This window comes from Cryptotermes secundus, unplaced genomic scaffold (assembly GCF_002891405.2).
Source record: "Cryptotermes secundus unplaced genomic scaffold, Csec_1.0 scaffold2042, whole genome shotgun sequence".
Lineage (NCBI taxonomy): Eukaryota > Metazoa > Arthropoda > Insecta > Blattodea > Kalotermitidae > Cryptotermes > Cryptotermes secundus.
Genome location: NW_019743681.1, coordinates 485,924 through 501,709, shown reverse-complemented (window position 1 = coordinate 501,709; position 15,786 = coordinate 485,924). Strand labels below are relative to the sequence as shown.

At 39.0% G+C, this 15,786-nt stretch overlaps 1 protein-coding gene across 4 annotated transcripts in view; it reads left to right on the top strand.

Annotated features, from left to right (window-relative positions):
* Window positions 1–1,279: 1,279 nt before the first annotated feature.
* LOC111874296 overlaps window positions 1,280–15,786 on the top strand; it is a 36,505-nt gene continuing 21,998 nt past the window's right edge. For all 4 annotated transcript variants that reach the window (XR_002844526.2, XM_023869675.2, XM_023869676.2 and 1 more), the window contains exons 1-6: window positions 1,280–2,266; window positions 3,244–3,400; window positions 5,645–5,976; window positions 9,150–9,342; window positions 13,177–13,267; window positions 13,870–13,998. Coding sequence is in view for 3 of the 4 variants with exons in the window: in XM_023869675.2 (XP_023725443.1) it covers window positions 1,332–2,266; window positions 3,244–3,400; window positions 5,645–5,976; window positions 9,150–9,342; window positions 13,177–13,267; window positions 13,870–13,991 (1,830 nt within the window). In the remaining variant the exon portion in view is untranslated. The remainder of the gene's footprint in view (window positions 2,267–3,243; window positions 3,401–5,644; window positions 5,977–9,149; window positions 9,343–13,176; window positions 13,268–13,869; window positions 13,999–15,786) is intronic.

The following is a 15,786-nucleotide window of genomic DNA, read 5'->3' as shown; positions in this document are numbered from 1 at the left end:
ACATATAATATAACATCGGGCCAACTCGGGGTGCTGCTTGCTGCATATATATAACATTCTGCCATTAAAGGTTAACTGAATTGAGCTGACTGTGGATAAATCATAAATTTCTAGGTTCAATAAGAACAGGAAATTTATTGACTAGCTCAAAATGATCCTAACGCTTGGAGCTTGTTTGTTTGTTTGTTTGTTTAATAGCAGATAAACATTCTATGATATACCTCTTGAGTTTGGAAGTGTCAGAACATTTAAAAATTACCTCAGGATATTCAGTTATTTATAAATACAGCCCTCTTTGGTTCGTACTAACACGTATAATATGTGTGTGAATGTAGACGGGGTTTGGATGAGTGAATAGATTTATTGACCACTCTACAGGTCCTAACTACAAATAACTATAGCAATATCACTCTTTTGATGCCTTACAGTGCATTCAGTCTAGTGTTCTCGATCTGTTACTCGTAGACATTTCATGGTAACGGCTCCAACAATGGCTATTCCTCTGCCTCCGGCTCAAGTTCTCTCTCCACAGACCTCCATACAGAACTGACTATCAACTGACCCTGTCCCTTGCTTATAACGTCTTGGCACCGACCACAAGAAAAGCAAAGCTCTTCCATTCTTGTAGTCCAACTGTTGCATCATTAAGAATCTGCTGCCTAGCAATGGGAGTGTTTATATCCACTCATGTCGCTGTCATTGCACAGCAACAGCTATACATGCTATAATTAAACTTAGAGATAGGACTGGACAGCTCATCAGTCAGTGTGTGGAATTTGTGATTGAAAATGCTTTGTTCAGATAGAAAACCTTGTTCCACTGTAATTGTCTGTCAACTTCTGATGTGTCATTAAAGTGGTTATGAATGAAGATTTGGAAGGGATCGTAATGGAAATATCATGTAATATTGTAAGATTACCATTTTGGCATTTCCTTAGAGTAACTGAGGAAGATAGTGAAAAATCTTTGTTGGTAGAACTAGTCCAATTATTTTAGTGGACAGATTACTGAATATATTTTCTTCCATGCAGTATGTGTGCCTCTACATTTGAAATATACCAGTTCAAGTGAATGTGTCCTCAGTTACATGTATATAATGAAACCTTCACATATGAGTATGTAGGACAACCCAAGGTTTTAATTGAAGAGTATGGGGATTCTCTATGCAGAGATGTGAGGGCCCAATTAAATGTATGCTGTTTGCTGGGACCTTTTGAATATTTGTTTTGTTGTAAAGTAGAGATTTAATTGTAGTTGGATTATATTGGTTTATATTTACCAATCTGACATGTGACTTTCAGAGATACCGTGACATTCTAAGGTCATGTAAGATGGGAAAAGAACTTCTCTTCAAGAAACCGTACGTAGATCAAGGGGAAGAAGAAAATCCGCTGGGCAAGGAAGGACACTTGCCATCAGGATCAACGGATATGAATGCCGATCCAGAGGATGGTGACCCAGATGATTTTGAGTTGGATGGAATGGTGGATCTGGAACAGCCATGTAATGTGAATCAGCAGACTGCCATCGCACGGGCAGCAACAAGAATAGCCCTTTACATGATGCGGGAAGAACTTGGAGACCCTGTGTTAGGCGAGAAACAACATACACATGCTCATGATTTCTTTGTTGTAAACTCATGCAAAGTTTATTGTAAGGTGAAACAGCCTCCTTTCAGTAGTTTATATGTAAATGGTAGACAAGACACATTAAAATTAACGAGCTGTGTATCTAATAATACTGCAAGCGATCCAGGCCACATGAATATGGAAGTGAATCAGAGCAACACATCCAGTGGAGTGTGGTCTGATGAGGGGTGCAGAGGGAGTCAAAATGGACATACTGTGGAACAGTGCGATAAACATGTGTTAAGTGGACCAGCACTTGAAAGCAAACAGGAACAAAGTATGGCAAACATAAGCCAAAGTGGAATCAGTTCTCCAAACAATGAGATCTACAAGAATGAAGGAGCAGAAGCTATGAACATTGATCAGACCGATCAGGATGACTCAGATACTGTGTGTAATAATCAGGTGAAACATATTGAAGGGGAACATGCAATGAAAGGAGGCAATGAAAGTAGTCAAGATTTATTGAAGTGTGTTTCAGATCATAACCAAGGTTTTCAAAGTGAAATAAAATACACTGACAGAGATATGGATGCTCCTGTTGCTTCATCAAGCAAGGCTGAAGAGCCGCCTGTACATGACATTTTGTTGCCCATTACATGCAAAGAAGCAATGAACATACTGGAAGAAATCAATCGGTAAGTGTTATCTTTTTTGCTGCACATACAACTTCACATTTCTGTTTTGTCTAACCACAAAACACACCTTTTGTCTTGAGAAAGCTTCCAGGAATTGACCGCACATCATATTCACCCATTAGTAATTGTATATATTGTGCTAGATGCTATCACTGAAAATGTCGTTATTTATTGAAAATGTTTTACATTGTCCAGTGTTGTGACAATAATGAAATATTTATTTGTTAATGAAGACATTTTCCTCTCTTTACATTAGTGAAGAGTGGCAGTAATATGTAAACATTCAGAATTAATACTGACAAATTGATGTTTCAAACAATATTGCACAGTAGCATCAATTACAGAAATCTTGCATGTTTAACATATTTATGAAAATATAAAATTATAGAAGAGCTAGAGTAGAAAAAGCACAATATAATATCCTCAGTCACATAAAGGGATGTATTGAAGCTATCTACAAAGAATCCAGTAAGAGTCTAGATGACTAAACAAATTCCTGTCAGAATTCAAAGTTTTAATGTTAAATGATGCTGAGAAAACCAGTAACCTCATCTCAGCAAATAAATTTGTTCTTGCATATGTTGATAGCTGTTTACCATGTTAGGAAACTATACTCAGTCAATTTTATACTACAGATTTGTAAAAAGAATTCCCAAGGCCAGGTGCTTAGCATATTTGTGTAGATGTGATAACTCTGAAAGAAGAATGGTGAACCAACTTGCAGACAGAATGAGACACATAGAACCAACCTTCATAGTCACCTACAAAAACAAGTTAAACAGAATATTTCACTGTATTACAAAGAACTTTGTCAAGGCTTCAGATTTTCTGCCTGCAGCCAGCAAAGTCTTGTCATAAGTAATGGAAGAGACTTGTTAATTTCTTGAAGTCTTTATAATTGAAAAACATGGTCATGAAGCATTTGGTTCTATGAAGGCTATGCTCTTTGTAACTAATTTAAAGATAATACTTTACAGCAATCTCTTGGTGTCCGATGAACATGTAACAGAGGAGGAAGTGAACAGAGTATTCATTCTGTCTGGAGCAACAGATGGAGACTGGAAGAAGGCTAAAGACATTCTGGCCTTTGTTATGGAGAAGAAAGAGATTGGAGCTACAATAAAGGAGATAAGGGTACAGGCTAATAATTTAATAATGCAACCTGTCAGTGTAATTTTTCCCATACATTTTTATTTACAATTGCTGTCTGTCATTTGGCTTCTTGATGGTCCTCATTTTTGCTATTCTTTAATTTTTTTTATTGCTAGTGGGGTGGGACTAAGTTCCTTGTACTGCAGCCACTTCTGGCCTATTGTACCAGCCCCAGATGATAGGTTAGGGTGATTGTGGAGCAATTGGTGGAATGAAGATTGACAGGGGAGACCGAAGTACTCGGAGGAAACCTGCCCCAGCGCCACTTTGTCCACCACAAATCCCACTTGACCAGACCCAGGATCGAACCCAGGCCACCACACTGGGAAGCCAGCGACTAACCGCTTGAGCTGTGGCATGGCAGAGTCTTTCATCTATATAAATATGTTTAAAATTGTGCTTTTGTAGACTTGAGAATAGAACAGTTGAATTACAAGGTGAACTAAAGAGAGACATATCAGTTTAAATTCCATAAATTAGCTTAAGTGCTCAATACAGGTAAATAATTTTATTTATAATTTTTGCTGTATTCTTGGGAGGATATGTAACTATCAGTAGTAACTTTGAAGTTCGGACATTACAGAAAATTTGAACACATGAATGGAGGCCCATAATGCATGCAGAAATGCACTGTTTGGTATGTTGTTTCAGCCATAGTAATTATTAGTCAATTTTTCTTGCTGATACAGTGACCTGTGAATGTTGCTGGGAAGTCCTTGGAGATTTGCTCCCATTTCTCCAAGGAGCAGATATTTAGTTTCATGAAAAATACTTCCAACAGGATGGAGCTCAACTGCATACGGCAAATAAAATTTTTGATGCTCTCATTGAGCTTTTTGGCACACACACACACACACACACACACACATATATATCTGCCAGTTAGTGTAAGAATTGTTTGCAACACACAGACATGAAGATACCATGAATATGTAACTGTTTTTAAAAAATAAAGATAGTATGCTGGAAAGTATGCTGTGTATGAAAATTAATAACAGTGCAAGACCCAGCTCATGAAGATCAAAAGCTGTATGCTGATGAGACCAAAAACAAAAGCATCGAGGCCAGTGTGACATGGTGGTGCTGTTCACTGCTAACCACAGATGTCACAGTTATGTCCCCTTGAAGAAGAAGAAGAAATGTGACATGCAGCCATTGCTAGGCAGTGGTGTGGTAAACACATTTCTGGGGAAATGAATAAACATGCAGCAGCAGAGGATCTCTTGGAAACGGTGTTTTCTGTGTAGTTTGTGCCAATAATTTATAGTGAAGACCTCCAGCCATGGTCAGTTTTCTTCTTTTGAGTGTTTCTGGGAGAGTCCCTTTGGGCCGATCCTCCTGAGATGGATGATACCTGTGTATTTTGTTGAATGTCCTCCATCTTTTCATGATTGTTCTCCGTCTTGACTTCCAGCCTTTCCATTATGGGTACCAGACATTATAAATCTATCATGTATTACCAGTCAAAAAATGAACAATGATATAAGTCCAACAATCAATCTACTCCAATACAGTCAAACTTCTAACACCATTTGTCATGTGTTTGTGACTAGACATGGGGTTTGGATTGATAGCTGGAATTATTGAATGCTTATTACTGTAACTACAAATAACTATAACACTCTGACTAATTTGTGCTCTGTAGATTACTACAACTACAGCACACATAAAGGTCTTCTGTTCATTCACTAGTCATCGCTAGGTAGCAGCTGCTAATGCAGCTAAACACTGCTAACTGCCTGCTGTGACCTCTGACTACCTACCTTTTCCTGTTGGTCCTCACTGTATAGCCTTGGCATGGACTGCACAGACAACACTGCTTCCAAGAGTGTCTCTATTGGCATGTGTTTATTTGTTGCTGCAGAAACATGTTTACTGTGCTGTTGCCTATCAGTGGCCACATGTGATTGTTCCACTGTACCAGATTTCTGTCATCATATCACAATAGTTTCCCATTGTAGAATTTTTGGAGACCCCCAAGTCCCTCATGTCGTTGTTTGAGATCCCCTACACTATGAACGAAGTCCTGTTCAGGTGTGCCAACTGTCTGTCAGCAAATTTCCACTCATCTCATGAGGTGTATATTCTTATTGTGTAGGCTTCAAAATAGAGGGGTTAAGTGAAGCATGACCCCCTGATCAAAGATGTTAGGAACTCCTACATGATACGAAGTAATTAAATAAAAATTAATATTTATACACATAACAGTAATTTCTTATCTTGCAGAAGAATTTCAGAAAGCCCAAATCTCCGATGTCACTGGCTGAGGTCCTAGCATTATTGACCAAGTCCAGGTCATTGTATCGTTCAGGTGTGACAACTGTGCATTACATATATCATATGTTCATGAAACCTTGGCTGGTCCATTCGTACAAACTGTTGCGACTGGAACGTGAGAAACAGCAGCCTCCACCACAACAAGCTGTAATGAACGTGGCTGTTCAGGACAACCATGAAAGTTCTGAGAACACACATGAAAGGATACGTGCCTGGAGGCGTCGGAAATTGCTTGCTGCTTCTCGGGAAGTGGAACGAGCTGTGCAGACCGTACAGTTAAGGTAAGGAAGGACTTTCGTAAGTAAGTGACAAAGTAAAGGTATACCTGTAACAGGCTGTGGAGGCCCATAGGGTTGTGAGATGTTGAGGTTCCCACATTTTCTCTAGGCAGTCGGTCCATAGATGGTGGCAAGGTTGCCAGCCGTATGTGCCAGCCATCATTTACCCCCCAAGGATATTCCTGGTACTCATTTCTGTTAGAGGCTGAGTCAACCCCAGGGCCGTAGTGTGGCTGGAAGGATTACATCAATTGAAGAAAACCCAATGACCTCATCGAGACTTGAACCCATGACCTTCCGGCTTGTAGCATAGTGCCTCAACCAACTACGCTACCACGTGCTCCTCAAGGAAGGACTTTACAAAGCTGTATTTGTTCAGTGGTTTCATTAACTGATGTGCTGGAACCTGTGAAGTTGACCATCTGTTATAATTAGTCACATATTTCTAGAACTGTCAACATATTATTAGTGTGTAATATGACCATCTCTCTTTAACCTGGTCACCTGTTTATGTTTTATCTTATTCAGCTTCCAGCATTTCTGTACATATTTTAATTTTTCTATATTGGCCACACAGAAAAATGACTGACTTTTTGTATCAGTCTATAAATGAACACTTGAGTACTTTTAAGAGTCCTGTCTCAGATGTGACACCACATTGTCTGATAGAAGTTTACTCTAATTAGTAAAATTGTGCATTCTGCTTGAAGTGAAAGAAGTAAAATGAGTAAAACATTGAGCATAAGAAAGTAAGTAGTTTTGGACTTGCTACATAAATGTGTTACTCACTAGTTTCATGTGCAAAGTCAAAACCTGGAAACATTAACAAGCACAATAGTGTCATGCTGAAGGCTTAGGAGAGAACTTCAGCAGCAAAAAGACACAAATTACATAAAACAGACAACAAATCTGTTAATATCCCCATTCTGAAAATTTTCCAGATATGTCCTGTCATGTCATGTCATGTCATGTCATGTCATGTCATGTCCGGTTGACATGACTCTTAATTTGGCGAATATCTGAGTAGAAATGGTAATCACTAAAGACATTTTCTGTAAGTAGGTCATGTTTGGGTTGTACCGCAAGTGGCCAACATAGGTGGGTTTCACTGTATATATCTCTAAGCATTCTGTGCACAAGACTGATTAAAAGAAATACATAGTGGGGAGGTCATGTCTGTCCAAATCTTTCATCTCCAAAACTGCTTCATGGATTTTATTGAAATTTTGTATTGGGTGTTTACATTAAATGTTTGGTGAGTTTAGTTTTGATGCATGTTTGTGCAACATAATCTTTGCATGAAGCCAGCACTGAACTCTGATTTTCTCAAAGATGGTTCATTATATATATAGCTATATAAAAAAGTTTATAGCATAAAATGTAGATTGCAGTAAGTTTTACAGCATTTATTTGAAACAATTTTCAGTATGGCTATACTACGAAAAGGAAATGATAAGCATAGTTCACTGTGGCTACTGTCTGAAACATTTGAAAATTGTCATTAGAACATCAAGTAATTACTGTATTATTTACTCGTCAGACAGATGGGTATATTCAGTATGACAGAAGGCTGAAGAGTCTTGCAAGGAAAATAAGTTGTTAACTATCCAGCAGTTACCTGCTTTGACTAAACATATTTTGACATGTTGTGCAACGGAGAACCCCTCCCTACCCAGCAGCAACGTGGCAACTCAGGCCACAGTGACATGGCGGATGAGTCAGCACTCCCCTCCCCCCTCCGCACGGTATCGTAACATGCAATGCGCGGTGACGTAAGATGGCGTGAGGTAACAGTGTGGCTACGTAACAGGCCCACACAGTCCGTATATAAGAGAGCTGCGCTGCCTGCGAGTAGTTAGTTGTAACGTAGCAGTCACCGAGTTAAGTAGTAGTCAAGCCAGTGTGTTATCAACAGTTCTCAAGGTAGCAACCTGCGAGTTGAGTTGGAATATAGCAGCCGTCGCGGAAAGAAGAACCGTACTTGTGTGTGATTGTGTAATTGGGAGCGTGTGATACAGTGATACCTAGCTCCCCTACTGTAAACGTGTAGACTACTGAAGACAGAGTGAACTGATTTACACATAGGGTTATAAATTATGAAACCCCGCAACAGTGTTAACAGATTAATGCGATTAGGGTTATAAAGTGTGAAACCCCGCAACTGTGCGATAAGGAATTGTAGCCGAGATTTGTAGGTTGTTAAATAAACCAATTAACGATCTCTATGGCGTATACAGTGACCCAACACGTTACAATATTTTATACAGACAGCAATAACTGTAGTACTAATGATTCTGACAGGATATTCTGAACTCTGATAGATGGTCTCAGAGTGTTGGGGCATGCACTTTGGTCATTCTTATGTCATAATCTTACATTCATTGGCGGTCATTATGTCTGAACAATGCAGTATGCCATTGTGTCTAGGAGAGACTGCTTTGGCAATATTTCATTCTAGTGAAAGTTTTCATATACAGGTACTGAACAACACTCATGCTGAACTTTGCAGACGGTTTGAATATCAGTTGTTTGTGTATTATCATTTTAATTTTTGTTAATATTGTTGGGTGTTAGAGTGACTCTCGACTGGGAATGGCTTAGTAACTGGATTTATTGAACACCTCCAGATTGTCACTACAAGTCATTATAGCATTATCTCTAAATCACACAAAACCACGTCTTCTCGCTACACCACTTACCGAGTCTTCTCAGTTTTGTTTTCACTAGCTGTTTCCTTGTAATGAATCCTAACAATGTTCTCTGCTTACATCCTTGCCGGCTGGCAAATGTCTCACAACTGACTAAACTCTAACTTGTCCCACTTATAACCCCTCAGCACGGACTGTGTAGAAAACACCACCTCCAGCAGTTCCTGTATTGTTGCACTAGACTCATTGCCTTGGAACATGTTTATTTTCGAAGACATTACTCAGCAATGGCTGCATATATTTGCTTATTAAGAATCGGTTGCCTAGCAGTGGATGTTTCAATGCTTGCTTCACTGTTGTTACCCAGTAACAGGTCTACACACTATAATATTAATTGTATTAGGATGATTCCTGATGTAATGTCTCTTGAAGTCTTTCAGAAATTCTGTTCAACTTATTTACATGACATGTATAGGAATATGGTGACCTCTTTTGTGTTTATACATGTGATTAATTTGTTGGTTGTAGTGGATCAGAGAAGATACACGTAGCAATCAGACCATGGGTCCGAGTGGATGGATCTCTCAACAGGCGAGTTCTTGACCGCATGCTGGGGTCAGTTCTAGGTCATTCCATGAACACACCTGGAGTCTCAATCAAAGATATAGCTGACCACTTTAGTCCAGCACTGCAGCCCTACCAAGTCAGGGAACTAACTGAGGTAATAATTGCAAGATAACCAAGATACAGATGTCACTGATGTGCAAGCAGTTTGGGAAGCAAAATTGACAATGTATGCCGTGACCAGTAAGATAATACCAATAAATTACATGGCATGATAATGACAAGCTGTAATTATATTGAAAGTTAACGAAGAACATTGCTCTGTTTGTACTTTATCAGCCATGTAGCTGTTTGATATCAATTTGTGTTTAGCGCATTTGTAAGTGAGAATAACAATAGGGCATATTTGCATGTCCATTGTAAGAAGCAAGAGATGTTCTGTGGATAATATGTCACTAACCTGGGGCGTGCTGTTGATGGGGGATGCCAATGTTTATAGAGCAATGGGGAGAGTGTGTTCAGAGCATCCAGGTAGGAATTAATCACAATAGAAATTGAATGATATGTACACTGATAGACTATATATTGTCTTACCAGTAAGTCTGTAAATGAAAGTGGGTCTCTGAACCTGATATTCAGAAAGTCATCTTCAGTTTCAGACTGAGTTCAGTAGTTATGAAATTCAGATTGAGTAGTGTTTATTATTACTCTGTCAACAAATCCATGTATGGACACACTGCATGTTTTGGCCTATTGTGGCCATCATCAGATACACAGAGCCTTTCTTTCTGTTATACCTCCCTACACTGGCCAGGGTTTACACACTGGGAGTGTGTTCTACAGATATGTTGTTTATATAATGTCCTTTTGTTATGAAATGTATTAAATATTAACTCTTTAATTTTTTGTTAATATTATAGTATTCTAATTGGAATTAAAATTACATTGGGTTAAGAAGTGTATATATACATATACAGGGTGTCCCAGGAGGAATGTGCCAGACTTCGGGAGGGTGTTCCTTATGTTAAAGTATGCCGATATAACCCAAAACACCTATGTCCAAAGTTGAACGGTTACGGAGATAATGGCCAGAGAAGTGTGAAACTTTGACAGGTGTTACACACTTGTTGATTAGCAAATACATATTACAACTGGCAGGAATATGTGGTTTCTGTAATGTTAATAATGTACATAACATCAAACTAACTTGTGAGAGACATGAAGCCATTAAATTGAACTACAAAAAAACTCGCATGACATGTCATAGTTGTCCTTAGGTTTCCAAGCATTATACATGACACATGCATGGCAAGCGCTGACGTAACATGGCTGACTGCACATTCTTGTATAAACTGACTACATAACTACTAAAATACAGTACCTGCTTTATACTAATTGTTCAAAGTGTCCTCTGCCAACTGCAGTGTCTTCCAACAAACATGGTAACTCACTCCTCAGGAAGGCTTAATACGTGTTTCCAGTTAAATTTCTGTGAAACACAAAAGGTCCGAACAACCTGTTCCCAAGCACACCACACCATACATTCACAGAAAATCTCTTTTGGAATTTCGTTACCATTATCTCATGTGGATTATTATGGGACCACGTACGCACATTTCATAAATTATTTACACCGTCCAGGTAAAAGACGCCTCCTCACTGAATAAATGACGCTTAACAGTTCGGGATGAGCTTTTATCCAGTGACAGAAATCCATATGCTGAGCATGGTCGCCTGGTTCCAGATGTTGTACCCTTTGATCATGATAAGGATACAACTCTTCATCATGTAAAGTTAGCCACACCTGCATACGTGATATGCCGATGCGAGAGGCCATTCTACGAGTGGACAGATGTGGACTTCTCTGAACCATCTCAAGAATGTTCTCTCGTGTGTTTCTCATTCGTACATCCTCCCTTTCAGAGTGCACAGAAACGCTTGGAAGAGAACCAGTATCACGCAATATCTGGCGAATTCGCGTAAATACACTTCGAGATGGATCTGTTGATCCATTGGCATTCTTCAACAGCAGCACATGCATTGCCACCGCAAAATCCATACACAAAATGCATATCACAATATTCCACGTGTGAAAACAAAAAAGGCATTTCAGCAACTCTGCACAACTAATTTACCATCCATTCACAACACGGCCGCAACGTACCCTGAAGGTAACACATAAGCTTACGGCTAGTGTGAATCACCACACTCAAGGACAAACATAGATAAGACTTCTCAGCTGACAGGTACAGTGCGTGGACCCGCCAGAAGACCACACTTTTCTCAGGCCATTATCTCCATAACCGTTCAACTTTGGACATAAGTGTTTTGGGTTATATCGGCATACTTTAACATAAAGAACACCCTCCCAAAGTCTGGCACATTCCTCCTGGGACACCCTGTATATAAAATTCTTCTCTTTCTGTTATGTCCCTTTTGCTTTGTGTGGCAGGATGTTTAGGTGGTGCTCAGTAACGTGCATTCTTGTTTAGCATGGGAACCTTCCTATGATCTGAAATATGAATGTGTTATTAGTATGTGTATTATAGGTTTGTATGTTGGGTATGTGTTTTATGTTGATTTCCTTTCTCTATGTTGGCCTGTATGGATATAATGTGTTATTTTCATGTTCTTTTCTTCCCGCGGCCTGCCCAGTACACAACCTATGGTAACAAAATTTGTATTTCAGGGCAGCCTGTGTTAAGAAAAGAATGTGAAAACAACGCATCACATACCCATAGGTCAACACACAGCCAAGAAATCAACATACACCCTGTACCGAACATACAGACCTATAATACACATACTAATAACACATTCATTTTTCAGATCATAGGAACAAGAATGCACATTGGCAAACACCACCTAAAAATCCTGCCACACAAAACAAAAGGGACACAACAGGAGAAAGAAAAAGAAATAAAGATGTATATACACTTTTTAACACAACTTACTTACTCATGGAGCTGAGCCCTTCTGGAGGAGCTGCCAATTCTGCAGCTACTCAAGAATTCCCCAGCATTTTATGGAACCAGAAAGTTCATTACCATGTTCACAAGAACCCTCCACTGGCCCCTATCCTGAGCCAGATCAATCCAATCGATACCATCCCATCCTATCTCTCTAAGATCCATTTTAATAGTGTCCACCCACCTATGCCTTGGTCTTCCTAGTGGTCTCTTTCCTTCTGGCTTTCCCACCAATATCCTATACGCATTCCTCGTCTCCCCCATTTGTGCTACATGCCCTGCCCACCTCATCCTTCTTGACTTGATAATTCTAATTATACTTGGAGAAGAGTACAAGTTATGAAGCTCCTCATTATGCAGTTTTCTCCAACCTCCTGTCACTTCATCTCTCTTCGGTCCAATTATTCTCCTCAACACCTTGTTCTCAAACGCCCTCAGTCTATGTTCCTCCCTTAATGTCAGAGACCAAGTTTCACACCCATACAGTGTAATTTTAATTTCAATTAGAATACTTTAATATTTAATACATTTCATAACATAAGGGCATTACTTAAACATACCTGTGCAACACACTCCCAGTGTGTAAACCCTGGCTGGTGTATGGAGGTACAGCAGATAGAAGCTCTATGTACCTGATGATGGCCAAAACATGTAGTACATCCAAATGCATGGTGTGTTTACACAGGATTGTGTTGACTGAATAATAATAAACATTGTCTCACACACAACATGCTGTAACAATATAATACTTCAGATGCAATAAATTGAACCCTATAGTTTCATACATCAAGTTAAGCTACAACTGAATTTTTATCCTAACTTTTAAAAGTAATTTTTAATACAATTTCTTCTTTCTGTCTGAAAGTCTGTGTGTTATTTTTTTCAGTTCCTGGGCCCCTGTAAAACTTAAGTTTGTCACTGGAAACCAATACTGAAACCTGTCAGTAAAAGTTGAATTTGGGCTGTAACAGACAATATTGACACTTTGCTTCAGGGTACTGATATATTTTACTTTCTTACAGATGTTGCAAATGCTGGGATGTGTGAAACTGTTAGTGGTGAAGAAATCATGTAGGACAACTCTCTTCTCAAAACCATCCACCGTGAATTTAAGTGAGTGGAAAATTATCATAATTATCCTTATGCTAAATACCTCAGCTTGATGGTTTATAGTAATGTAGAGATAAAGCACCATTTCTTTTTAAGCTCATCACTAAATGGAAGTTAACGGGTAGTTTCTTAGTCTGGTCTTGTATGAGGTGTATCGGAAAGTTCCCAGACTAAGTCAAAAAAGAAATGCTGCCTTAACTTACTCAATTTTGCCTGCCATCTCCTTCAAAATAGTCTCCTAGGGAAGTTATTTTCCTCAATGTTGTCGAGTACCGCTTGCGGTTCCTGAGGTTATATCCAACATATTTAATGTAGGCAGAATCTGTCCTTAAATAATTTTTTTTCTCAAAAGAAAATGAGGAAGAGGGTAATGACAACAAAAATCCTTCACTTTTTCAAGCAGTAAATGATCCTGGCACAAGTGAGATTCAGTCCTATGACCATGTCGACACAAACCTCATTACACTAACCCATAAACTGAACATTAACAACACAGGTTTCATAGGACTGGGATTCTGCATTAGGAAGGTGGGTTGTATGAAGTCATCTTGTTAAATTGCTGTCTATCCTTTCTAGAAAACAGTGATCTTGTTGTGTATTGACAGGCCCTGCAGATGGGACAGAAGATGAAGCAAAAATTGTCATAGAGCCACAACCAGATGCAGTTCTGAGGCTGGGCCAGTTCATTGGTGACAAAACCTATCTCCGTGATTTTCTTAGTTTATAAGTACAAGGTATGGAGGCAATAAAGGTAGTATGTTAATAAGTTGATCATGAGTTTTTTTTTCTTTCCATTGTATGAGGTCTAACAGTAAGTGGGGTGTTACTGGAAGACTGTCTCATCCTCCTCCTCCTCCTCCTCCTCCTTCTCCTCCTTCAACTCCTTGACAGGAAGCACTTTTGTGAGGGCACATTATCATGGTGCAGGATACACCTGTCACGGAACAGTTCTCACCTCACATGATGAGTATGCTCTCTCAAACATTCCAAAACTTGAAAATAAAACTTCTGTTTCACAGTCTGGTTGAGTGGAACAGACTCTGTATGCACTATGCCTTTGCAGTCACAGAAGCAAATCAACATTTTCGTGGCTTTTGAGTTTGACAACCTTGCTTTCCAGGGCCAGGGTGAGCCTGGAGATTTTCCCAGTGTGCAATGTTGCTTTTTCCTCAGGGTCATTCTGAAACCCCCAGACTTTCATCCCCATTGGTGATTGTTCAGCCACTCCAACTCTGAACAAGAATTTCATGTTGATTCTTTGTTCAAAATATTTATTACCCATTTTCATGATGAGCTGTCCAAACACTACTTAAGTTAAATACAACAGCCCTGCACTCACTGGACTTGTAAAGACCAGTTTGCTACTTGATAGAGCTCACAGGTGGCAGCACTTGCCATCAACCACAGAATGATTCATGCTTTGCATGTTGCCAGGATCGTTATTTAATTGTCAAAACTTGTATATAAAATGTTCAACTACTAAGTATGATTTTTATAATTCTACCTAAATATTTAGAGGATCTTGTCTTCAATTTGTAAGATAATATATCTTAGAAACACTTCCGGGAGCAGTGTAACAAGTTCATGTTGCCGAATTTTATTAAATTTATTTCCATGTTCATTGTTTTATGCTTTTAGCAAATGAAGGGCACGTTATTCTAAGAACTACAGCCAAAAACAACACTGAAAATAAGAGGAACCAGGATTCTGGTTACAGTCTTACCATTTTGAATAATGATGATCCACCAAATTTTCTGTTGTTTAGAAATTCACCTGAAATACTTATGTGTATACATACGATGCTTTTATCAACCAATATGCATACCAACCAACAAGTGATGTGTTCCGGAACACTTGTCAGAAGTTTCAGTACTGATTTCAGGTGTCTTAATGACAGTAATTTTGTTTTCAAATTCTGGTATTGGCAATGCTGATTCTGCTTTCTCTGCACCTGAAAATTTTAGTTTTTACTTTCTCATATAGATATTCAGCCCTGTATATGATAAAGGATTGTGATTGTAAAAAATTTGCATTTAGTAAAACCATCTGTCACATCTTCAGATATTGTGTCTGGGAGTGGAAGTTAAGGTCAGAGTCTTGTGACATGCAGACCCTTTGCTAGGGAACACCTCAGTAAACAAGCCCGCAACAAATACTCAACCAGTAATAGAGTAGACCCATTTCTAGGCAAACCCCTAGTACATGCATGCAACAATAGAACTGAAGTCACAACAGGTTTTTTCTGTGTGATTCGCATATATCCATTGCTGGGCACAGGATGTTTTCGTGCTGTAGTCGAACCCGAGACGATATAATGAGAAGCCAGCTATAATTGACAGTCAGTTGTAGTTCATATCAGAATTGAAGGAGTACAGCAGAGTTCAGTTGGAAGTCAGAATAGTTCCCGTGGAGTGACCAGTCAGAAGAAGATGACAGTGCGTTAGTAATTTGTGAACTGTTGTAACCAGCTGTATAAAGGTCCAATAAGTTGATCATCAAATCCAAAACCTGTCTTATTAGTC